This window comes from Alexandromys fortis, unplaced genomic scaffold (assembly GCF_014885135.2).
Source record: "Alexandromys fortis isolate MF-2015 unplaced genomic scaffold, M_Fortis_MF-2015_v1.1 scaffold_156, whole genome shotgun sequence".
Classification (NCBI taxonomy): domain Eukaryota; kingdom Metazoa; phylum Chordata; class Mammalia; order Rodentia; family Cricetidae; genus Alexandromys; species Alexandromys fortis.
Window position 1 is genome coordinate 181,564 of NW_026068028.1, and position 17,237 is coordinate 198,800.

Sequence of the window (17,237 nt, forward strand, 5' to 3'; positions counted from 1 at the left end):
CTACTTGGCTACAACTTCCATCCCCATTTTTTTTGTTATTTTGGTTTTCAGATAGTGTTATACAGCTCAGGCTAGCCTCAAACTCTATGAGGCCGAGGCTCCCCCACCACACCCATTTTACACCAAGTACACACATGCCCATCTTTTTTCTCATCACTGTCTTCTTATCATTTAGGTCTCAAATACTTCAGAGATGACCCTGCCAGCAGAACAGAGTAGGCTTCTATCACTTGACTTCGCTACTTGCTTTACATTCCTCACAGAAGTCACTGCTAAAGCTGAGTCAGCTATTTCCTGACAGCTCCACTAGGAATGCGCTAGAGGGGGTCCTTGACTGTCATGCTCACTGCTGTAGTAGCAGCAGTAATAACCAGGAATGACTTGACAACCATAAAAGCAAAGCAGGAACTCAGGAAGCTTTCTGCAACCTTCCAATGAGAACGAGTAGGTGATTGGCGATCCCTCTGGAAACAGGGCTCAGAGACACACTGGTCCTGCAGCACCTTTACCAGGGCCTGACACCTGCGGGCAATCAAGCATTACTTCTTTGTTGTTGTTTCTGAGACAGGGTTTCTCTGTAGCTTTGGAGCCTGTCCTGGAACTCGCTCCATAGACCAGGCTGGCCTTGAATTTACAGATCTGCCCGTCTCTGCCTCCTGAGTGCTGGATAAAAAGCGTGTGCCACCACCGCCCAGCATGTTACTTTTTTTTTTAGCAAGCAACACTATGGCTCTGATGAGAAGTAACTGTTTAAAGCTGTCTCTCATTTCCAAACTTCTTAAACTTTCTCCAGTTTGAAAAAGAGATGAAGAAGAATTGAGTCCTCAGAGTAAAGTATTTGTTATATGTACTTTTTTATTATATGTATTTTAAACAACTCTGTGGAAATCTACAAATGGAAATTTCTTTAATACCTGTGTCCTACTTCCCAGCAGGGAGGCATATAAGACACACTACCTAATGAGCTCCCTATGGCATTTCTTGTTGCGCACACGCAGGGAAAGCCTCAATGAACTGCTTACGTAGGAACCTGACAAATACTTCCATGATCTAGCTGTACAGAAAATGACCACAAAGTGCGACCTTTAGCAATCAGTTTTTTAGGTGCTGGGAAACGTGGCGCTTCAGGGGATGAACTAGTCTAGAGGCTGCTGCAGCTTCTACATGGTTCTGCCCGACTCACCACAAACCACTGTGAAACAAGGCTATGCCAGAGTCAGCGGCCAGTTTTCACAGGAAGCAAACAAAGCAGGAAAGAGAGGGAAGAGTTTTGTAAATAGGACAGAAGTATTTTCATGTTCCTGGGGAACAGGATTAGTCACACTGTATCATCTATCCCCTCTAGGTCACCTGTGTGGCTACACATCTACACTCCTCTAACAGACCTGAAGTGAATTACACATCTCAACTGGCTTCCATAGACAGATTAAAATGCAGAAGGATTCGTGAGAGGTCTGGTCTGCTGCTGACACAAGAAAGGGGGTGTCCTGGCTAGTTTTCTGTTAACTTGACCCAGCTAGATTTCTCTGGGAATTGTGAAGATGCCTCCACTAGATTGCCTGTAGGCACGTCTGTAGAGTATCTTCTTGATTAATGACTGATGTGGGAGGTCCCAGCCCACTGTGGGTGGCTCCACCCATGGGCAGGTGGTCATCAGTGGTATAAGAAGGCAGTCTGAGCAAGCCAGAGAGAGAAAGCCAAGAAGCAGCATCAGCTTCAGTTCTTCTTTCCAGACTCCTAAAGTTCAAGTTCCTGCCTTGACTTCCCTCAATGGGCTGTGACTCCGAATACGTAAGCTAAATGAGTTTCTTTCGGTCATGGTGTTACCACAGCAACAGAGAACACACTAAGACAGCGGTGCATGTGTCTGCACATGGGTACTGCTGTGTCAGAACGGCCAGGTCTGCTGGGAAGGCTGTAAAGGATGGGGGGAATTTGGGGCTGGAAAAGCTGCTGAGTTCACTGAGCTGTTGCGGGAACCTGGAAGCCAACGCTGAGAGTGGGGCGGATGATGGAGGGCTGGCTTGTGAAGTTTCAGGAGTAAGCAAAGACTATGGGGCTGTTCATGTGCTTTTGGAATTAAGATTTGAGGTTCTGTCAGCTAGGGTTGAAGAATCAGCTGTGACTCACAGAAGACCAGAGCTCATTAAAGTCTTCCAGATTTTAAAAGTCTGTTTAGAGCAAAGGGATGGAATTTTAGCTCACTAAACACAGCCTAGCATAGTTACAGCACTGGAATCGCAAATTACTCAAGGAAATTCTGTTCTTTTTTTTTTTTTTTTTGTTTAGGTCCCCACAACATTAAAAAAAACATTTTATTTATTTTGAAGCATTTTAAAAACACATAAGCCATTGACAACTAAAAATAACCAAATAACCATAAACCAGTAGCATTATTTAAAACAAAATCCAATAAAGCATAAGACAGTATGATACACTACCAAATGAACACATTCAACTTACTACAGGTTTCACCCAGGATAGTTTTTGCTAGAACACCAGCAGCTATGAGCATATGAAAAACATGTCATTAGTATTTTTTTATGAAAAAAAATCCAATCTTAAAAATTTTTTTAAATTTTTAATTTTTTAAATTTTGTCTTCTGAATGAAAACACATGGGTCTGACGAACAGGCACTCGTGGGAGACTGTGTAAATGCAGTCAGAACTAATCTAAGCATCACCACCTTCACTCAGCCTTGGGCTTGCCCACAGGAAGAGGGGTCTGCCCCGGGAAAGTTCTGTTCTTATCTCTCCCTGTTCTCAAGGTCTCACTCTTGAACAAACCCTGGTTGGCCTCAAACTTATGGTAATCTTCCCGCCTCAGCCTCCGAGTGCTGGGCCCACAGGCGAGTGCCAGTCTGCCCAGCCGCTGTGCTCTTTTTATAAGACCATGATTCACATTTTCCCAACAGCGTGGCGCACTGTGCACATCTGGTGCTAGTTACTCAGGGAAAGTAAAGCACAAGCGGAGGGGGAAGACATCAAGAATCTTGCAGCTTTTGCCAGTTTTTGTCTTTTTTGTCTTGTGTAAATTTTTTTTGCGGGGGGGGGGTTGAGTTTTAAATATTTTTTCCCCGATTGCATGTGCACATGAGCAGGTATGCGTACATGTGTGCTCAGTTTTTTTCTACCACCTTTATACAGGTTCAGGCTGGTTTCTCATTCTGGTGCCAGGCTTGCACAACATACGCCTTTACCAGCTGAGCCATCTCTGGTTTTAAACTTGCTATCCTCTTGCCTCAACCTCCAAGTGGTAGGACTACGGGTATGTGCCACCACACCTGACTCTGGTTGTTTGCTCCCTTCTGTTTGCAGTTGGTACTGAGGGTGGCACTCAGGGCTTTATGCATGTTTGACATAACAGAGCTACGCCCTACCCTTGGTTCTGGGAGCCAGGATGACAGGTGTGGTCATCCAGCCTGTTTTGTACTTTTTAATTTTGGTTTTATTTTTACAGTAAGAGACATAGGTCTTGACTTATGAGCCAGAGAGAGATCTGCATTTTCTCAGTAGAGTGAAATTTACTGGTAACAGTCTACAGATGAGGAAGTGAGAAGCACCAGTTGCTAAAACTGAAATTTCAAGCTAATGAACTCATTTTAGAGGGCTAGGGAGGGGTGGGTAAGGCGGAGGCCTGGGAGGGGAGGAGGCTGGAATCCCCAGCTGGGACTTCTCTGCTCTTTACAGCACACACTAAAGTCTTTCTAGGGTGAAACCTGAAGCATCATCACAAGCAAAAAAAGAAAAATAATTGTACTACAAATCAAGCTGAGAAGACAGAACAGCAGAAGCATAACACGAGTGCCAGCAAAACACGCATCTACAAGACGTCAACTCCATGCAGCAGCCACAGAGCCAGGCCAGAAAGCCACTTACTTTTCTCCGAGTGTCACCCGGAGGCTGCTCTGGGGTAGAGAAATTGGTTGTTGGCATTTTGTTAGCAGAAGACACGCCCACATTCAGACCAGCAATTATCACACTTAGGACTACAGTTAATAACAGAATCCACTTAGGTCATACAGCACTGTACACTACACAGAGCCGCAGCGAGACCAATGCATCCTCAAGGGACTTGCACATGAATGTGAGCCTCGTCCACAGCTACCACCCTGGGCACACATTACTTACCATCAGCATACTGTGTTACTGTGCACAGGCCTGTTTCTGAGCACTGTACTTGATGAACAAAATCCCACTTTCCCCTCCCTTGGTTCTTTAACTCCACTCAGGTCAGTCAACTAACTACCACTGAACTACACGCCCATGCCCCAAACTCATGGATTTTTAAAATTTCTTTAAAAACTTTAAAAATTTTTAAATGATTTATTTACTTTTATATACATTGGTGTTCTGCCTATATGTATATTTATGTGAAGGTGTCAGAGCTCCTGGAACTGAAGTTACAGACAAGTGTGAGCTGCCATACGGGTGCTGGGAATTGAACCTGGGTCCTTTGGAAGAGCAGCCAGTGCTTTTAACTGCTGAGCCATCTCTCCATCCCTTTTAAAGAATTTTAGCACTTATTATTGTAATAAGGCTGTGGAAGCTGGTCCTCCTCCATGTGGGCTCTAGGACTGATCTTAGCTCTTTAGGCTTTTTTGTTTGTTTGTTTGGTTGGTTGGTTTTTCGAGACAGGGTTTCTCTGTAGCTTTGGGGCCTGTCCTGGAACTAGCTCTTGTAGACTAGGCTGGCCTCGAACTCACAGAGATCCGCCTGCCTCTGCCTCCCGAGGTGCGCCACCACCGTCCAGCTCGTTAGGCCTTTTTTCAGACAATATCTTGATATATCTCAAGCTGGCCTGGAATTTGTGGCAATCCTCCTGCTGCAGCCTCTCAGAGTACTGAGATTACAGTCATGGGCCATTGTGTCAAGCCCCAAAATTCACTTTAAAGTCACAGGGCTAGTCGGCCACTTCGGAAGAGTATAGAGACTAGACTGCCTTTTGCGGGCGTGGGGAGGCTTGTCTGTTTTAGGGCAAACGGTGTTTTCAGCCCAGTAGCACACATCTAAGAGATCCAACGGCTGCCCAGCTCAATTCTCAAAGTTAGAGGTGTTTGACTCTGAACTGAGTACAGAGGTGGCTGCTGGGAATGAAACAGAAGAGTCACAGAACAACCAAGTGACCTCCTCCTGCTCACAAATCCTCTGTGTGCCCTCGAGTCTTTCCATCTGCAAAAGTAATACAAATCAGTAGCATGGGGGCTGGCGGTGTAGGGCAGTGAGAGTGGACCTGCCTGGCAAACCACAGGCCCTGGGGCTCATCTGCTCAGCACGCAAGAAAAAGTAAAGGGCTTCCACTGTAAAGTACAGGGCTGGTTATACATTTTCAAACATCTTAAACCACACAATTTAAGGACCTTAAACTTGAGCAAATCAGAGGAGGCAAGTTTAATCACCAAGGAAAACTCCTTTCATTGGGTACACTGAGTAAGTATCCCATTACTTGCCACAGAAAATTAGAGGAAGAATAATGTGGCCTTGGTTTCTCAAAGCAGTAATGGTTCCCCCTCAGACGGCAGTTTTCTGGTATACAAGTAACAGAAGCGATTGCTTCCAGTAGTTAGTTAAAAGTGAGAAGCCAAATGGGGGAGGGCAGGGAAGGTTACATGAACTCCAGTTGACAGAGGGCAAATTCCAAGTTGTGTAAGACTGGGAGATACTGTCTACACTGAGCTGTGAACATGCAGAGAACAACTCTTTACCAACCTCAGATCGCAGGCTAGATGCTGTCAAGACAGCCAGAGGCTAGGTATGGTGGCCCATCCCTTTAATGCTGGCCCCTGGGAGGTGGAGACAGAGGGATCTCCGTGAGTTTGAGGCCAGTCAAGGCTACATAGTGGGACCCTATCTCAAAACAAAGAAGAAAAAAACCCATCAAAGACCAGACATCCAAAGACCACCCCCTCAGCCAGAAACTGAGAATCCATTCATTCCAGTCACATAGTCTGCACTATTTGTGACTGACTCATTATTAACTGAACTTGCAAATCAATTTCTATAAAAAATTATTAGTGTGTGTGCGAGCACATGTGTCATGGCAAATGTGGAGGTCAGAGGACAACCCTGGGATTCCAGACAAAACAAACATCTCATCAGCCACAGGGCTTAGAGCATTTTATTCCCACTAATGATGAGAGGGAGGATGAGACTAGTAACAAAACTTATTCTTGGTTCTATTAGTTTACACTGTAATAATTTTTTAAAGATTTATTTTATGTATGAGTGCTCTATCCGCATGTACGACTTTATGCCAGAAGAGGGCATCAGATCACACTAGAGATGGCTGTGAGTCACTATGTGGGTGCTGCGAGCTGAACTCAGGCCCTATGGAAGAGCAGCCAGTGCTCTTAACCACTGGGCCATCTCTCCAGCTCCTACTGTAATTTTTTATTGGTTCTAATTAAAACAAAAAGAGCCTATCATTTTTTTGTGATTTTTTTTAACCTAAAATGTAACACTTTGACCAAGTCTCTAAACACCACTACTCCAGAATTTCTGTGAGATTCTTTAAGGAGAAAATAGGTTAAAAGTACCATCTAGAAATGAATACATTTGAGTTTTCAGTTCATTTGTAGATGCTGTGGACTGCTGTTTCTTCACCTAGACTATCATGACAGTTGGAAACAATGAATGGGGCTTCACTGATTTGTTAGAATTACTTTTTGGTTTTTAGAGACAGGATCTTGTTATACATCTGCCATCTGCCTTTGAATTCCCTTATGTAGTGCAAGATGGCCTCAAACTCATGATTCTGCCTTGGTTCTCCAAGTGGAGGGACAGCAAACAGGTGTGTGCCAACATGCCCAGCCACCACTACTATTTTTACAGAGAAATTTTTTTCCACCTGAAGTAAGATCATCAATTCCAAAAGGACTGACTTTGGAAAGAACCAAACAGGAATGTCTGCGCTTGTTAAATCTCAAAGGGCAAACCTACTGGCCAAGGATAACTGCTTGATTCATTCACACATTTCTTGGAAAGACCAGATTAAAAAGGAAGCCAGTTGCTTTTCAAACCGCTAACTTCTACAGATTGATCTAGTCAGCAGAACAGTGATAAATTATCCTGAAATGATGGCAAAATGCCACACTGTACTTACCTCCAAATAGTTCCAAATCTCTTAAGCCCTCAACAATGAACTTTTCCGAGACCCACCGCTAAAGAGGAAAACCCCAGAGAGAATTAGTATATCTTCCAAGCCACAACACAGTAGCTATCAGCCTTTAGAGACAAAACCCCACAAAAACATAAAAACAAGCAGTACAGTCAGACCCATGTCCATGGACAGGTTGAAAACGATTTTGAAACTGGCTACAAACAGTAGATTCATTTCTTTCTCTGGTCTTCTGTATCTAACATGATTGGTTCATAAATGTGGCAGAGGGGAAAGACAGGGAACTGTCCCCAAGAATGTGTATCTTTTCCTCTCCTATATAGAAACTTGTTCCATCTTGTTTATTCCATGGATACCCTTTTTTTTTGTTTTTGTTTTTCAAGACAGGGTTTCTCTGTGTAGCCCTGGCTGACCTGGAAATTGCTCTGTAGACCAGGCTGGCCTTGAACTCACAGAGATCCGCCTTCCTCTGCATCCGGAGTGCTGGATTAAAGGTGTGTGGCACCAGGACCCAACTTTCATAGATATTCTTTACAGAAGTCCTGGATCATCATTGCCAATTTGAAAAGTATTATTGCAATTCAACACATAGAAAACAAGAATCAAAGAATTCTTCACAAGCCTCCATTAGTTTATAAAATGAGACTCAGCCATATTCCATGTTCTCTTATCTACAAGGCTTTCTTTTTCTATTTGTTTTTATCTTTTTGAAACGGGGTCTCTCTCTGTAGCCTAGCCTGACTTTAAACTCTTTAATCCTCCTTCCTCGGTTTCTCAAGTACGAGATTACACCATGCATAGGTCTTTTCTTTTTTAATAGCATCTATTCATTGTACAGGAGGACGAATTTCCTAATTCATTTTCACACATGCAGATCATCCTTGATCATACTCATAGCCCAGCACCCTCTTCTTGCCCTTTCCCCACCCAGCTTCCCCTTTCTCTAATTTCATGTCGGACTTGCATAGGGGGCACACTCATCTTCTTGGTTTCACACCCACGTACCACACATGCCCAGTATACCCAGGTACAGAGGTCATTTTTTTAAAATATTTATTTATTTAGTATACAATATATCCCTTTAGGCCAGAAGAGGGCACCCGACCTCATTACAGATGGTTGTGAGCCACCATGTGGTTGCTGGGAATTGAACTCAGGACCTTTGGAAGAGCAGACAATGCTCTTAACCCCTGAGCCATCTCTCCAGCATCCTACAGAGGTCATTTATTAGGGTTTCTCAAGAGTTACTTTCTATCAAGTTTACCAGGACTAAACTAGCACAATCAATGCACACCTCGCTCGTCCATTTCAGATGAGTGTTAGATTTCCATTATACTAATCAGGAGTCTGGTTTCACCTTAATCAGGCCAGGTTAAAATAGGAATGTGGCTCATATTTAAAAGCAACGGAATCCAGATTCTGTTTCACTTTGTGACTGGTGTTAAAGTTTGGCACAGTGGCATTCTTTCCACTGAGCAGAGTTCAGGCAGAGGAGAGGGTTACCTTTCCTCTTCATTAACGCTGAAGTTTATTTCTTACAGTGTGACTTGTTTTTACACATATAAACACAAGAAGGGAAGATTAAAGAACACCCTAAAACAAGCTCTATGATGCGCACTGAAACTATAAAATCACTTTGTCCTTTTCTGTAACATTTTTTCTGAATTAAAGAAATAAGACCTCCCCAATTTAATATAAAAACTTCTGTGCACTATACCATATAATATTTGAGAGTGATAAACCCATCTCTCATAACACTTAAAAATGACTAAAATCTTTAAATAATCATTATCACATTAAAAAATTAAGTACTTGATAAAAATCGATGAGGATATTTTAAGAATTGTTTAAGCAATATACTTTGTTGAGGAAGGTACAACATGTGGGACTCATCTCTCCTTCCACCACGTGAGTTGTCAGGGTCAGAACTCAGGCTGTCGGGCTTGAGTCAAGGTCCTGGCCCTGCTCGGCCAGCTCACTGGACCATGGGACACTTTTAGTGAGGTCACTGCAGCTTATTTATAAGACACTCAGTCTAATATTTATTCTTACGTCCAATCTGGTAAGACTTTTATTCTAAAATTTTTACAGGAATATGGGAACCAAGTCCGCACTACTACAACTACACAGCTGAGCTTCCTGCGTTTGGGGAAATCAAAGGTGTCAGCATGTCTGAGCGCAGTGATCAATCAGTCTTGGTCTGTGAAATCATTTTTATGGCCATGGTCTCTCTCCTGCCAGGTGAGGATAATAGCTTTTGTCTCACATATTTGTTTTGTGCGTGTGTGTCAAGGTGTGGGTGTGTATGTGCAGACAGAGGGCATATAGGGAGTCAGGCCTCTCCTTCCTCGATGTCGGTCCTAGGAACTGAACTCAGGCTGCCAGACTTGACAGCAAGCCCCTGCACCTGCTGGGCCAGCTTACTAGCCCCTGATAAAAAAAAATTAAAGTATAATAAATTCTTCCAGTTAATTTTAAAGACTCTTCATTATATTTAGAAATGCGTTCCAGTAACTATAATCTGACATTGACTTTAAAAAACATAAATCCATGAAAAATAGAAGCGAGATCTTTACCAGATATGTAACCACATAGAAAAAGCCCAAATTATTTAGCATGTGACTGATCAATTCATAAAACAAGCCACCTTCCTGTTTTTTCACCAGACAATTCTGAGTGTCACAGTAAAGCAGCCACCACAGTGTCCACCCACACTTTACTTTTCAGAAAAGACAAGTAGAAAGCCAGAAGAATGGAAACACTCACCCTAATCCGCTCTGGTTTACTTACAAGAAAAGACATGGGTTCCTACTATGTAGACCTACTTCAATTTCAAAAACTTACACCTAAAAGGAAAACAGAAACATGGAGTTGGTTAAATCTTTTTATACAACTATCTTTTTCTCCCCTGTAGCAAAGGCTAGCTTCCAACTCACTACATAGCAGAGAATGACCTTGTACTCCTGAAACCCCTGTCTCTACACCCTGAGTGCTGGGATCACAGGGGTGCACCACACCTGGGTTCTATGGTGATGATGGAGCCAGGTGTTTTCTTGAGGGCTAGGTAGACACTCTACTGAGCAACACGGCCAGCGTAGATAAAGCTTCTCTGTGGAACAAAATGCACTACTGGTCTAGCATCCCAAGGTGCCATACCAGAATCATAACTTGCTAACTTCTGAGTATTTGTTTAGAGTTGTGTTGAGTGACAATAAACTTGGATATACTCTGAACAAGTACACTCTGAAACTGTCATTTCTATGAGAAAAGTCTGGAGTCAGGCAGGCCAGCGCACTCCCTGTATCCCCAAGACTCAGGCAGCTAAGGCGGGAGGATGAAGAACTGCAGGCCAGCGTGGGCTTCACACACAGCACAACTGTTGAGAGGAAGGCAGGGCAAGGTGGGCCGGAGAAGTGAGACACAATGGAGGAGTGGTAGAAATTTCTTGGACTCAGAGAACGGCAAGCGCAAAAGCCACAGTTAACACAAAGTGCACAATGAGTGAGATTCCTTTAAAAACAAAGCAGAGGTATCTACCACCCCCATTTCCACACAATACTCCACGTCTGCCCCCCTTCTACACAATACTCCACATCTGACCCCTTCCACACAATACTCCACGTCTGACCCCTTCCACACAATACTCCACGTCTGACCCCCCCTTCCACACAATAGTCCACGTCTGACCCCCACTTCCGCATATCAGTCTACTTCTCCCTCCACCCCAATTCCCCCTGTCACTCCAGTACAAGACTGGCCAGCAGAAGCTTCAGGCATGCAGTGTGTAAAACATAAAACTCTGTGGCTTTCCCTCCCCTTTTTTTCTTTTTGAAACAAGGTTTCTGTGTAGCCTTGGCTCTGATGGAACATGCTCTGTGCATTGGATTGGCCCCTGCCTCAGGAGTGCTGAAATTCCACTGGGCTTTTCTTCTTTCTTTTTTGAGACTGGACCTCAAGTAACCAGGGTGGTTCTCTCACCAGAGACACAACAGAGGATGACCTTGAACTTCTGGCCCTCCAACCTCTACTTCCTGAATGCTGGAATTGACACCACACCCACCCAATAACTTTTTTGTCTGATTTAATGAAAGTTGAATATTGTTAACACAGGTGTAATTTTTGTTTGAATTAAAATGTTCAGTAAGCTGAGATGACTTTCCTTTCTTACCTGTTGGGTCTTAGCCACTGTAGGCAGGCACTCTACCTGTGACTTTGAGACAAAGACCTTTCTTTAGACAGTTTGGCTACAAACAATCCTCTTGACCTAGGTCAAGGGCTGAGGTCACAGGCAGCCAGCTGCACCTGGCTGAGAGGGTAAAACTATTTACTGGTAACAGAACTGTGTACTTAAGAGATTCTAAGCATTCTACAAAAGAAAAAACATTTTAAGAAGGGTGTGCTATAGCAGGCTGATCCCAGCACTCGGCTGGAGGCACAAGGATCAGGAATTCAAGGTCATACTTGGCTATCTGTGACTCTGAGGCTAGCCTCTGCTGAACGTTACTTAGACCTGAATGCTGCACTGCAGGCGGGGTGTCAATGGCAAAGACCTGTAATCCTAGAACTACTGAGACTGGGGTGGGAGGATCAAGATTTCAAGGCCTGGCAATCCAAGAGATCCTTGGTCAAAGAAAAAATATCTAAAAACAAATAGACATTTATCTGAATACTGAGGGACTTTTCTTTTTCTACTTTGTGTGACATTAAGACCACTATGCTGCTTTCAAATGTCCTTAAAATACACAATTACAGTGGAAGGATAAAACGTCATTCAAAGCATTTTTATCAAGAACATAAAACACCAAGCGATATTCTTAGTAGATAGACACAGAAACAGCCTTTTTATTTATTGATTTGTGGTGTAAGCTATCCCGCCAGGGCCTCAGGCACACTAGACAGGTACTCCACCACTGAGAACACCATCCTAGTCACAGCTCTGCTACTTAGAAGCAGCAGTTATTTTAAGACCTTACTACCACTTGAGATGACTGAAGTCCTCAGAATTAAGAATGAGGCCTCGGTTTTGGCTAGCATGACAAAATCCTATACACTGTCCACAGATTCAAATTCTATTTTAGGATAGCCAATATTTACATTAAAAGTATAGGTTGGAGCCAGGTGGTGATGGCACATGTCTTTAATCCCTGCACTTGGGAAGCAGAAGTAGGTGAATCTCTGAGTCCGAGGCCAGCCTGGACTACATAGTGAGTTCCAACCCTGTCTCAAAACAAAAACAAAGAAAAAAGTATAGGTCAGGAAAGCTGAGCTGAATAGAATTTGCCTAGCATGTTCAAGGCCCTAAATTTAATCCCTAGTATAAAAATAGTTTTATTTTTCTTCATCTGAAAGAGGAGTAGATGAACCTGGAATCTAGGATAGGTTGTGGCATGGCCAACGTGCCTTAAAACCCCAGAGCCTGCTGGTCAGTGGTGGTGCACGCCTTTAATCCCAGGAGGCAGAGGCAGGTGGATCTCTGTGAGTTCAAGGCCAGCCTGGTCTAGCGCTAGTTCCAGGACAAGCTCCAAAGCAACAGAGAAACCTTGTTCAAAAACAAACAAACAAACAAAAACCCAGAGCCTCTGTTGGGGTCAGGCCTCTGGAAGAAAACCAGGCAGTGTGCATCTCCTTAAAGGGGCCTAACTACAGCAATACAAAATGGCGTAAGATGCATGAAGCACTCCAGGGAGTAGGACCTTAACTGGTTGTGGAAGTGGCATGCGCACCAATAAACAGGACAGGGGATGGACGAGAAGGAAGGAACTTCTTATGGAATTGAGCAAAAACATGGCTAAGTGGCAGTGGGCCTGAAATATCAAAGCGACTTAAAGAAAATGGAGATCCCAAGCCGAGAGTGTGACTATTATCTGGTATTTGCTGTATTATGCAAATGTGTATCGCCAGCTTCGCCAACAGTGCTTGTCGCAGTCATCACTCAGTAACACTGAGTAACTGCCCGAAAGTGAGGTGTGTGAGGACCATGGACAGGCCTTTGGTGCGTGCAAATGCCAGGCTGTATTCGCAGGGGGAGGAAGCCACTGTGAGCTTTCAACAGAGATGACACACAACGGCGGTCTAAGCAGTGTGTCTTACATCTTGTTGCACCCACAAACCACTTAGAGATCTTGTTAAAATTCTGCAATTCAGGTCTGGAGTGGGCTCCAAGTTCTGACACACTCTCTGGAAATGACAACGCTGCTGGCGTGTGGACCACAGTATTAACTAAGATTTGAGAAGTCTTGTCTGGAAGAACATTCCAAGAAACGTTACTCTATAAAGGAATGAAGAAAGGGAGGGGTCAAAATGACCCAGAGGAAAGCAAGCTGGTTAGAAAACAGTGTTCCTGGAGATAAGAGCCTTAGCAGTAGAAATACCAGGAAACAGATGAGTGGCTATGAATGAAGAAATTATAAAGCTGCCACCGCTTCCCAAGCTATCGAGCTCATTCTCTGCCCTTTGAATGAGACAGGGTCTCCAACAAACAAAGCTGATCTCACGACACTGTGTAGCTGCTCGTGACCTTGAACTTCTGATTCTTCTGCCACTGTGCTCTGAGCTGCTAGGATTACAGGCCTGCATCACCGAGCAAGGCTGGAGAGTATCTTTTACAAACTCTCCTAGATCTATGGCTGTGTGGTCTGACTGAAAACTGCAAAGACTTAATACCTTATCTGGGAACTCATAATAACTATAACTGATGATTCTAATTGTGCGTTTGTGTTCTTGAGTGATCAAAGAGAAATGAAAAGCTCAGAGGTCGAGGGGGCTTTAATGGAAGGATAAGTTAAAATATTTATTTAATCAGTGTATGTGTATGAGTGTGTAGAGTATGCATATGTGCACAAGGGTGTGCACGAGGGATGTGTATACAGGGGCGAGAAGAACACCATGTGGCTTTCTCCGTCAGGTTCAAGTTTAACTAATATAGAGAGTTCAATAATGTTGAAAAGGATTATTATCTTCCAAAATGAGGGGATATCCATTTGTTAGAAAAGTAGTATTGATATTTAAGAACAAGTTAAATATGGCTATCTGGATTTAGACGTCAACAGCTAAGGCTGTAAAAGTGACCGAAATCCAAAGCTGCAAACAGTAGCTCATGCTTGTAATCTCAGTACTCAGGAGACAGAGACTGGAGGATCAGTTTAATAGCATCCTTGGCTACAAAGTGTCTAAACAAAACAACAAAAGTGGAGTCTAAAGGCCCTGCTTCCCTTCTTGTCCCCAGTCTAACTTTGATACTCACTCCCTAATCACCTCAAGTATCCTATGTTACAGAAGTTCGCACTGACCACTTGCTTTCCCCGTGTGTGTCTGTGTGTGTGAGAATCCCTGTTTGTAGGCATGGTCAGGCCAAAGGACATTGGGTATCCTACTCTACCACTCTGTTTTCTTCCCTTGAGTTAAAGTTTCTCAATGACCCTGGACATAGGCTGGCAGCCAGCGAGCTCTGGTGTTTCTCTTGGCATAGGATCTTCTTGGCCACACATGGCTGTTTACATGCGAGCCAGAGATTGGAACTCGGGTCTTTATGCTGATTCAGCAGCATGTCCTCTTATCCAGAGCCACCTCTGGGGCCACGCAACCACACTCGGAACTGTCCCGTCACCGCCCCCACTACAAGAGGTACAGTAAGAACTCGCTTGCTCTGACTGACTTTTTCTATTTTTGTCACTGATCCCCTAAATTTCCTTCATATCTGAGATCACAACACATAACCAAAATTCTAAGAAACCTAATTAAAGGGTGAAGAGAGTTACCCAGTTCAGCGCTATAATGACTAAATTATTAGGTAGCTTTTTCTTTTTCCTTTTTGGTAGTGCTGGGAATGGAATGCAAGTCCTCACTAATGACAACAAGCACTCAGGCACTGAGCCACAGCCGCACTCTCAAATTTGGTGTATCACTTCTCAGGGCCCAGAATCAGTCTCAGGCGTCGGGTATCTCTAATGTATCAACTAGTCCACATATTGGAACTTCAACAGGTATTTCAGTAAGACCGATTTCAACGGCCTGGGAGAAACGGGTCAAGTTGAAGTATCTTGGGGTCTTTAGCTGAAAGTTGAGTTGAGAAGTTAGCTCCCTAGTTCCTAAAATTAAGAACGATTTTATTTAATCACTCCCCTTCTGTCGTGCTCACTCTCGAACGCCAGACCCGGTTCCCAAAACTGCAGGGGAGCACTTAAAACAAAAAAAGACAATCAGGACCTCTTCGTTTTCACCAAAGCAGAAAATAACCCTGATCGTGCTCAACTCGATGCCCGACTAGCATTGCCTGAAATGAAGGGGTCGAGGGAGGTCAGCACTCGGGTCTGCAGCTACTTTGCGGGAGGGCAAAACGACATCTAGTCCCAGGCACCCCATCTGGAAGCCCCGGAAAAGATGGAGAGGGAAGGCAGGAGCCAGCCTCTCCCGTCGGCAACTCTGCTCAGCGTTTCCCCAGTCAGGCCCAAGCCTAGTCCGCTCTCAAGCTACAACCCCTCAACGTGGGAACCCAAAACCCGGGTTAAACGAGGCCCGAGGAAGGCGAGGGTGAGCCGGGATGACCGCTGAGGCGCGCCCCCGAGGAGATGGACTCGAGTCGGGCGAGAGGGACGGGCCCCCGAGGAGCGCACCAGGCGGCCCCGCCACCCGGTACCTGGTCTAGGAGTCAGAGCGCAGTACCGACTCGTCTCGGCTCCGCCTCCTCAGTTTGGTGGCCGCGCTGCCGCCAGGCCGGTTGCTGGGAGGGAGGTACGCAACGTGTCATGCGCAGTGGAAGGAGCCTGAGAGGCTGGCAGAGCCCCGCCCCTCCCACAGCAGAGGCTCCTCCTTTCCCCGCCCCATGGAGGAAGTCCCGCCTCTTCCCGATGAGGAAGCCCTGCTGCGCCCCACCCAAGAAGAAAGCTCCGCCCCTCCCGCGGAAGCTGCTCCCCTTGCCCGCCCCACGGAGGAAGTCCCGCCCCTCACTTCCCAGGGAGGAAGCCCCGCCGAGCTCTTCTATTGGAAGAGGCTCCGCCCCACCCTGCCCACAAAGGAAGCTCCGCCTCCTCCCTCCGGCTCCCAGCGTCTGCTCCCGCGTTACTTATGGCTTGACTAACCCTCCCTCGGTCGCTGTGGCGGGGAGAGAGCTGCTGGTTGTCTTTCCCCTTTCTTTGCTGGGGACGCCCTTACCTGGGAAGAAGCGGATTTCCTCAAACCAAAGACTTCATTGTTGGAGACTGCGGTTCACGAGGGCCCTGGTGCCTCCGTACCCCTCCTGTCTGCAGCAGGAAGAGAAGGGTCAAGGGCCACCTAACTACAGCTACGGATTTGGCTGGCAGTATTTCCGCCTCTCCCCATTCCATCACCTGGTAGGCCTTACACGGGCAAACACCTGGAAGGACTTCAGTGGGCGCGCTTGGGTCTCTCAGGCTTTAGCGAACAAACTAAAGAGGAAACTCACCCAGTGTTTGTGTCCCAAGTTCCTTCTATGTAAAGCCAGGAAAATTGCTCAACCAAATGAAAGTTATCTTTTTCGTTCTTGAACCCTTCATCCCTAAGTTTTGGTTTATTTTTTTGTTTTGTTTTGTTTTTGTACTGGGTTTGAGACAGGGTCTCGTGTAGCCTGGGCAGGCCTTGAACTCCGAGGTCAGCTTGGCTCTGCTGGGATAAAAGCTCGGTGGTGTGTCTATTTGTAGAAACTATGATGAGTTTGCCTTTATGAAGGAAGACAGAGACCAAGGCATACAGGACTGATCAAATGAAGTACTCTAGATGTGGCAAGACTTCCTCCTGTGGGAACTAGGGACTTTTAGTCACCTCAGTTGCTGTGGGTCGCTGTCAAGTAATGAATACTTGTTTTTTCCAGTTCTGTCTCCTCACAGATTTATAGCGGTCCTAATAACTTCCAAGATATGTAAGTTCTGCAACATCCAAACGGGGGCTTGATGGAAATACACCAAACTTACCAGAGGCTCTCACTGTTTTACACACTTCTGTAATCTTACCTAGTGTTTTAACATTCTAAAGCACAACCGCAGCCTCAAAATGTTTCTTTCTGCCAGGCAGTGGTGGAGCACACCTTTAATCCCAGCACTCTGGAGGCAGAGGCAGGCAGATGTCTGTGAGTTCGAGGCCAGCCTGATCTACAGAGCAAGTACCA

At 45.1% G+C, this 17,237-nt stretch overlaps 1 protein-coding gene across 15 annotated transcripts in view; it reads right to left on the reverse strand.

Annotated features, from left to right (window-relative positions):
• Strada (STE20 related adaptor alpha) overlaps positions 1-17,195 on the reverse strand; it is a 33,385-nt gene extending 16,190 nt beyond the window's left edge. The window contains exons 1-5 of one of the 15 annotated variants that reach the window (XM_050164238.1): positions 16,268-17,195; positions 15,753-15,836; positions 9,884-9,963; positions 7,103-7,160; positions 3,880-3,908 (exon numbers count right to left, since the gene is read on the reverse strand). In XM_050164238.1, coding sequence (XP_050020195.1) covers positions 3,880-3,908; positions 7,103-7,160; positions 9,884-9,919 — 123 coding nt within the window. In that variant the 5' untranslated portion in view covers positions 9,920-9,963; positions 15,753-15,836; positions 16,268-17,195. Of the gene's footprint in view, positions 1-3,879; positions 3,909-7,102; positions 7,161-9,883; positions 9,964-10,134; positions 10,704-15,752; positions 15,843-16,267 lie in introns of those variants that run through there. The other 14 variants (XM_050164230.1, XM_050164233.1, XM_050164232.1 and 11 more) reach the window with 14 other exon arrangements.
• Between the last annotated feature and the right edge of the window lie 42 nt (positions 17,196-17,237).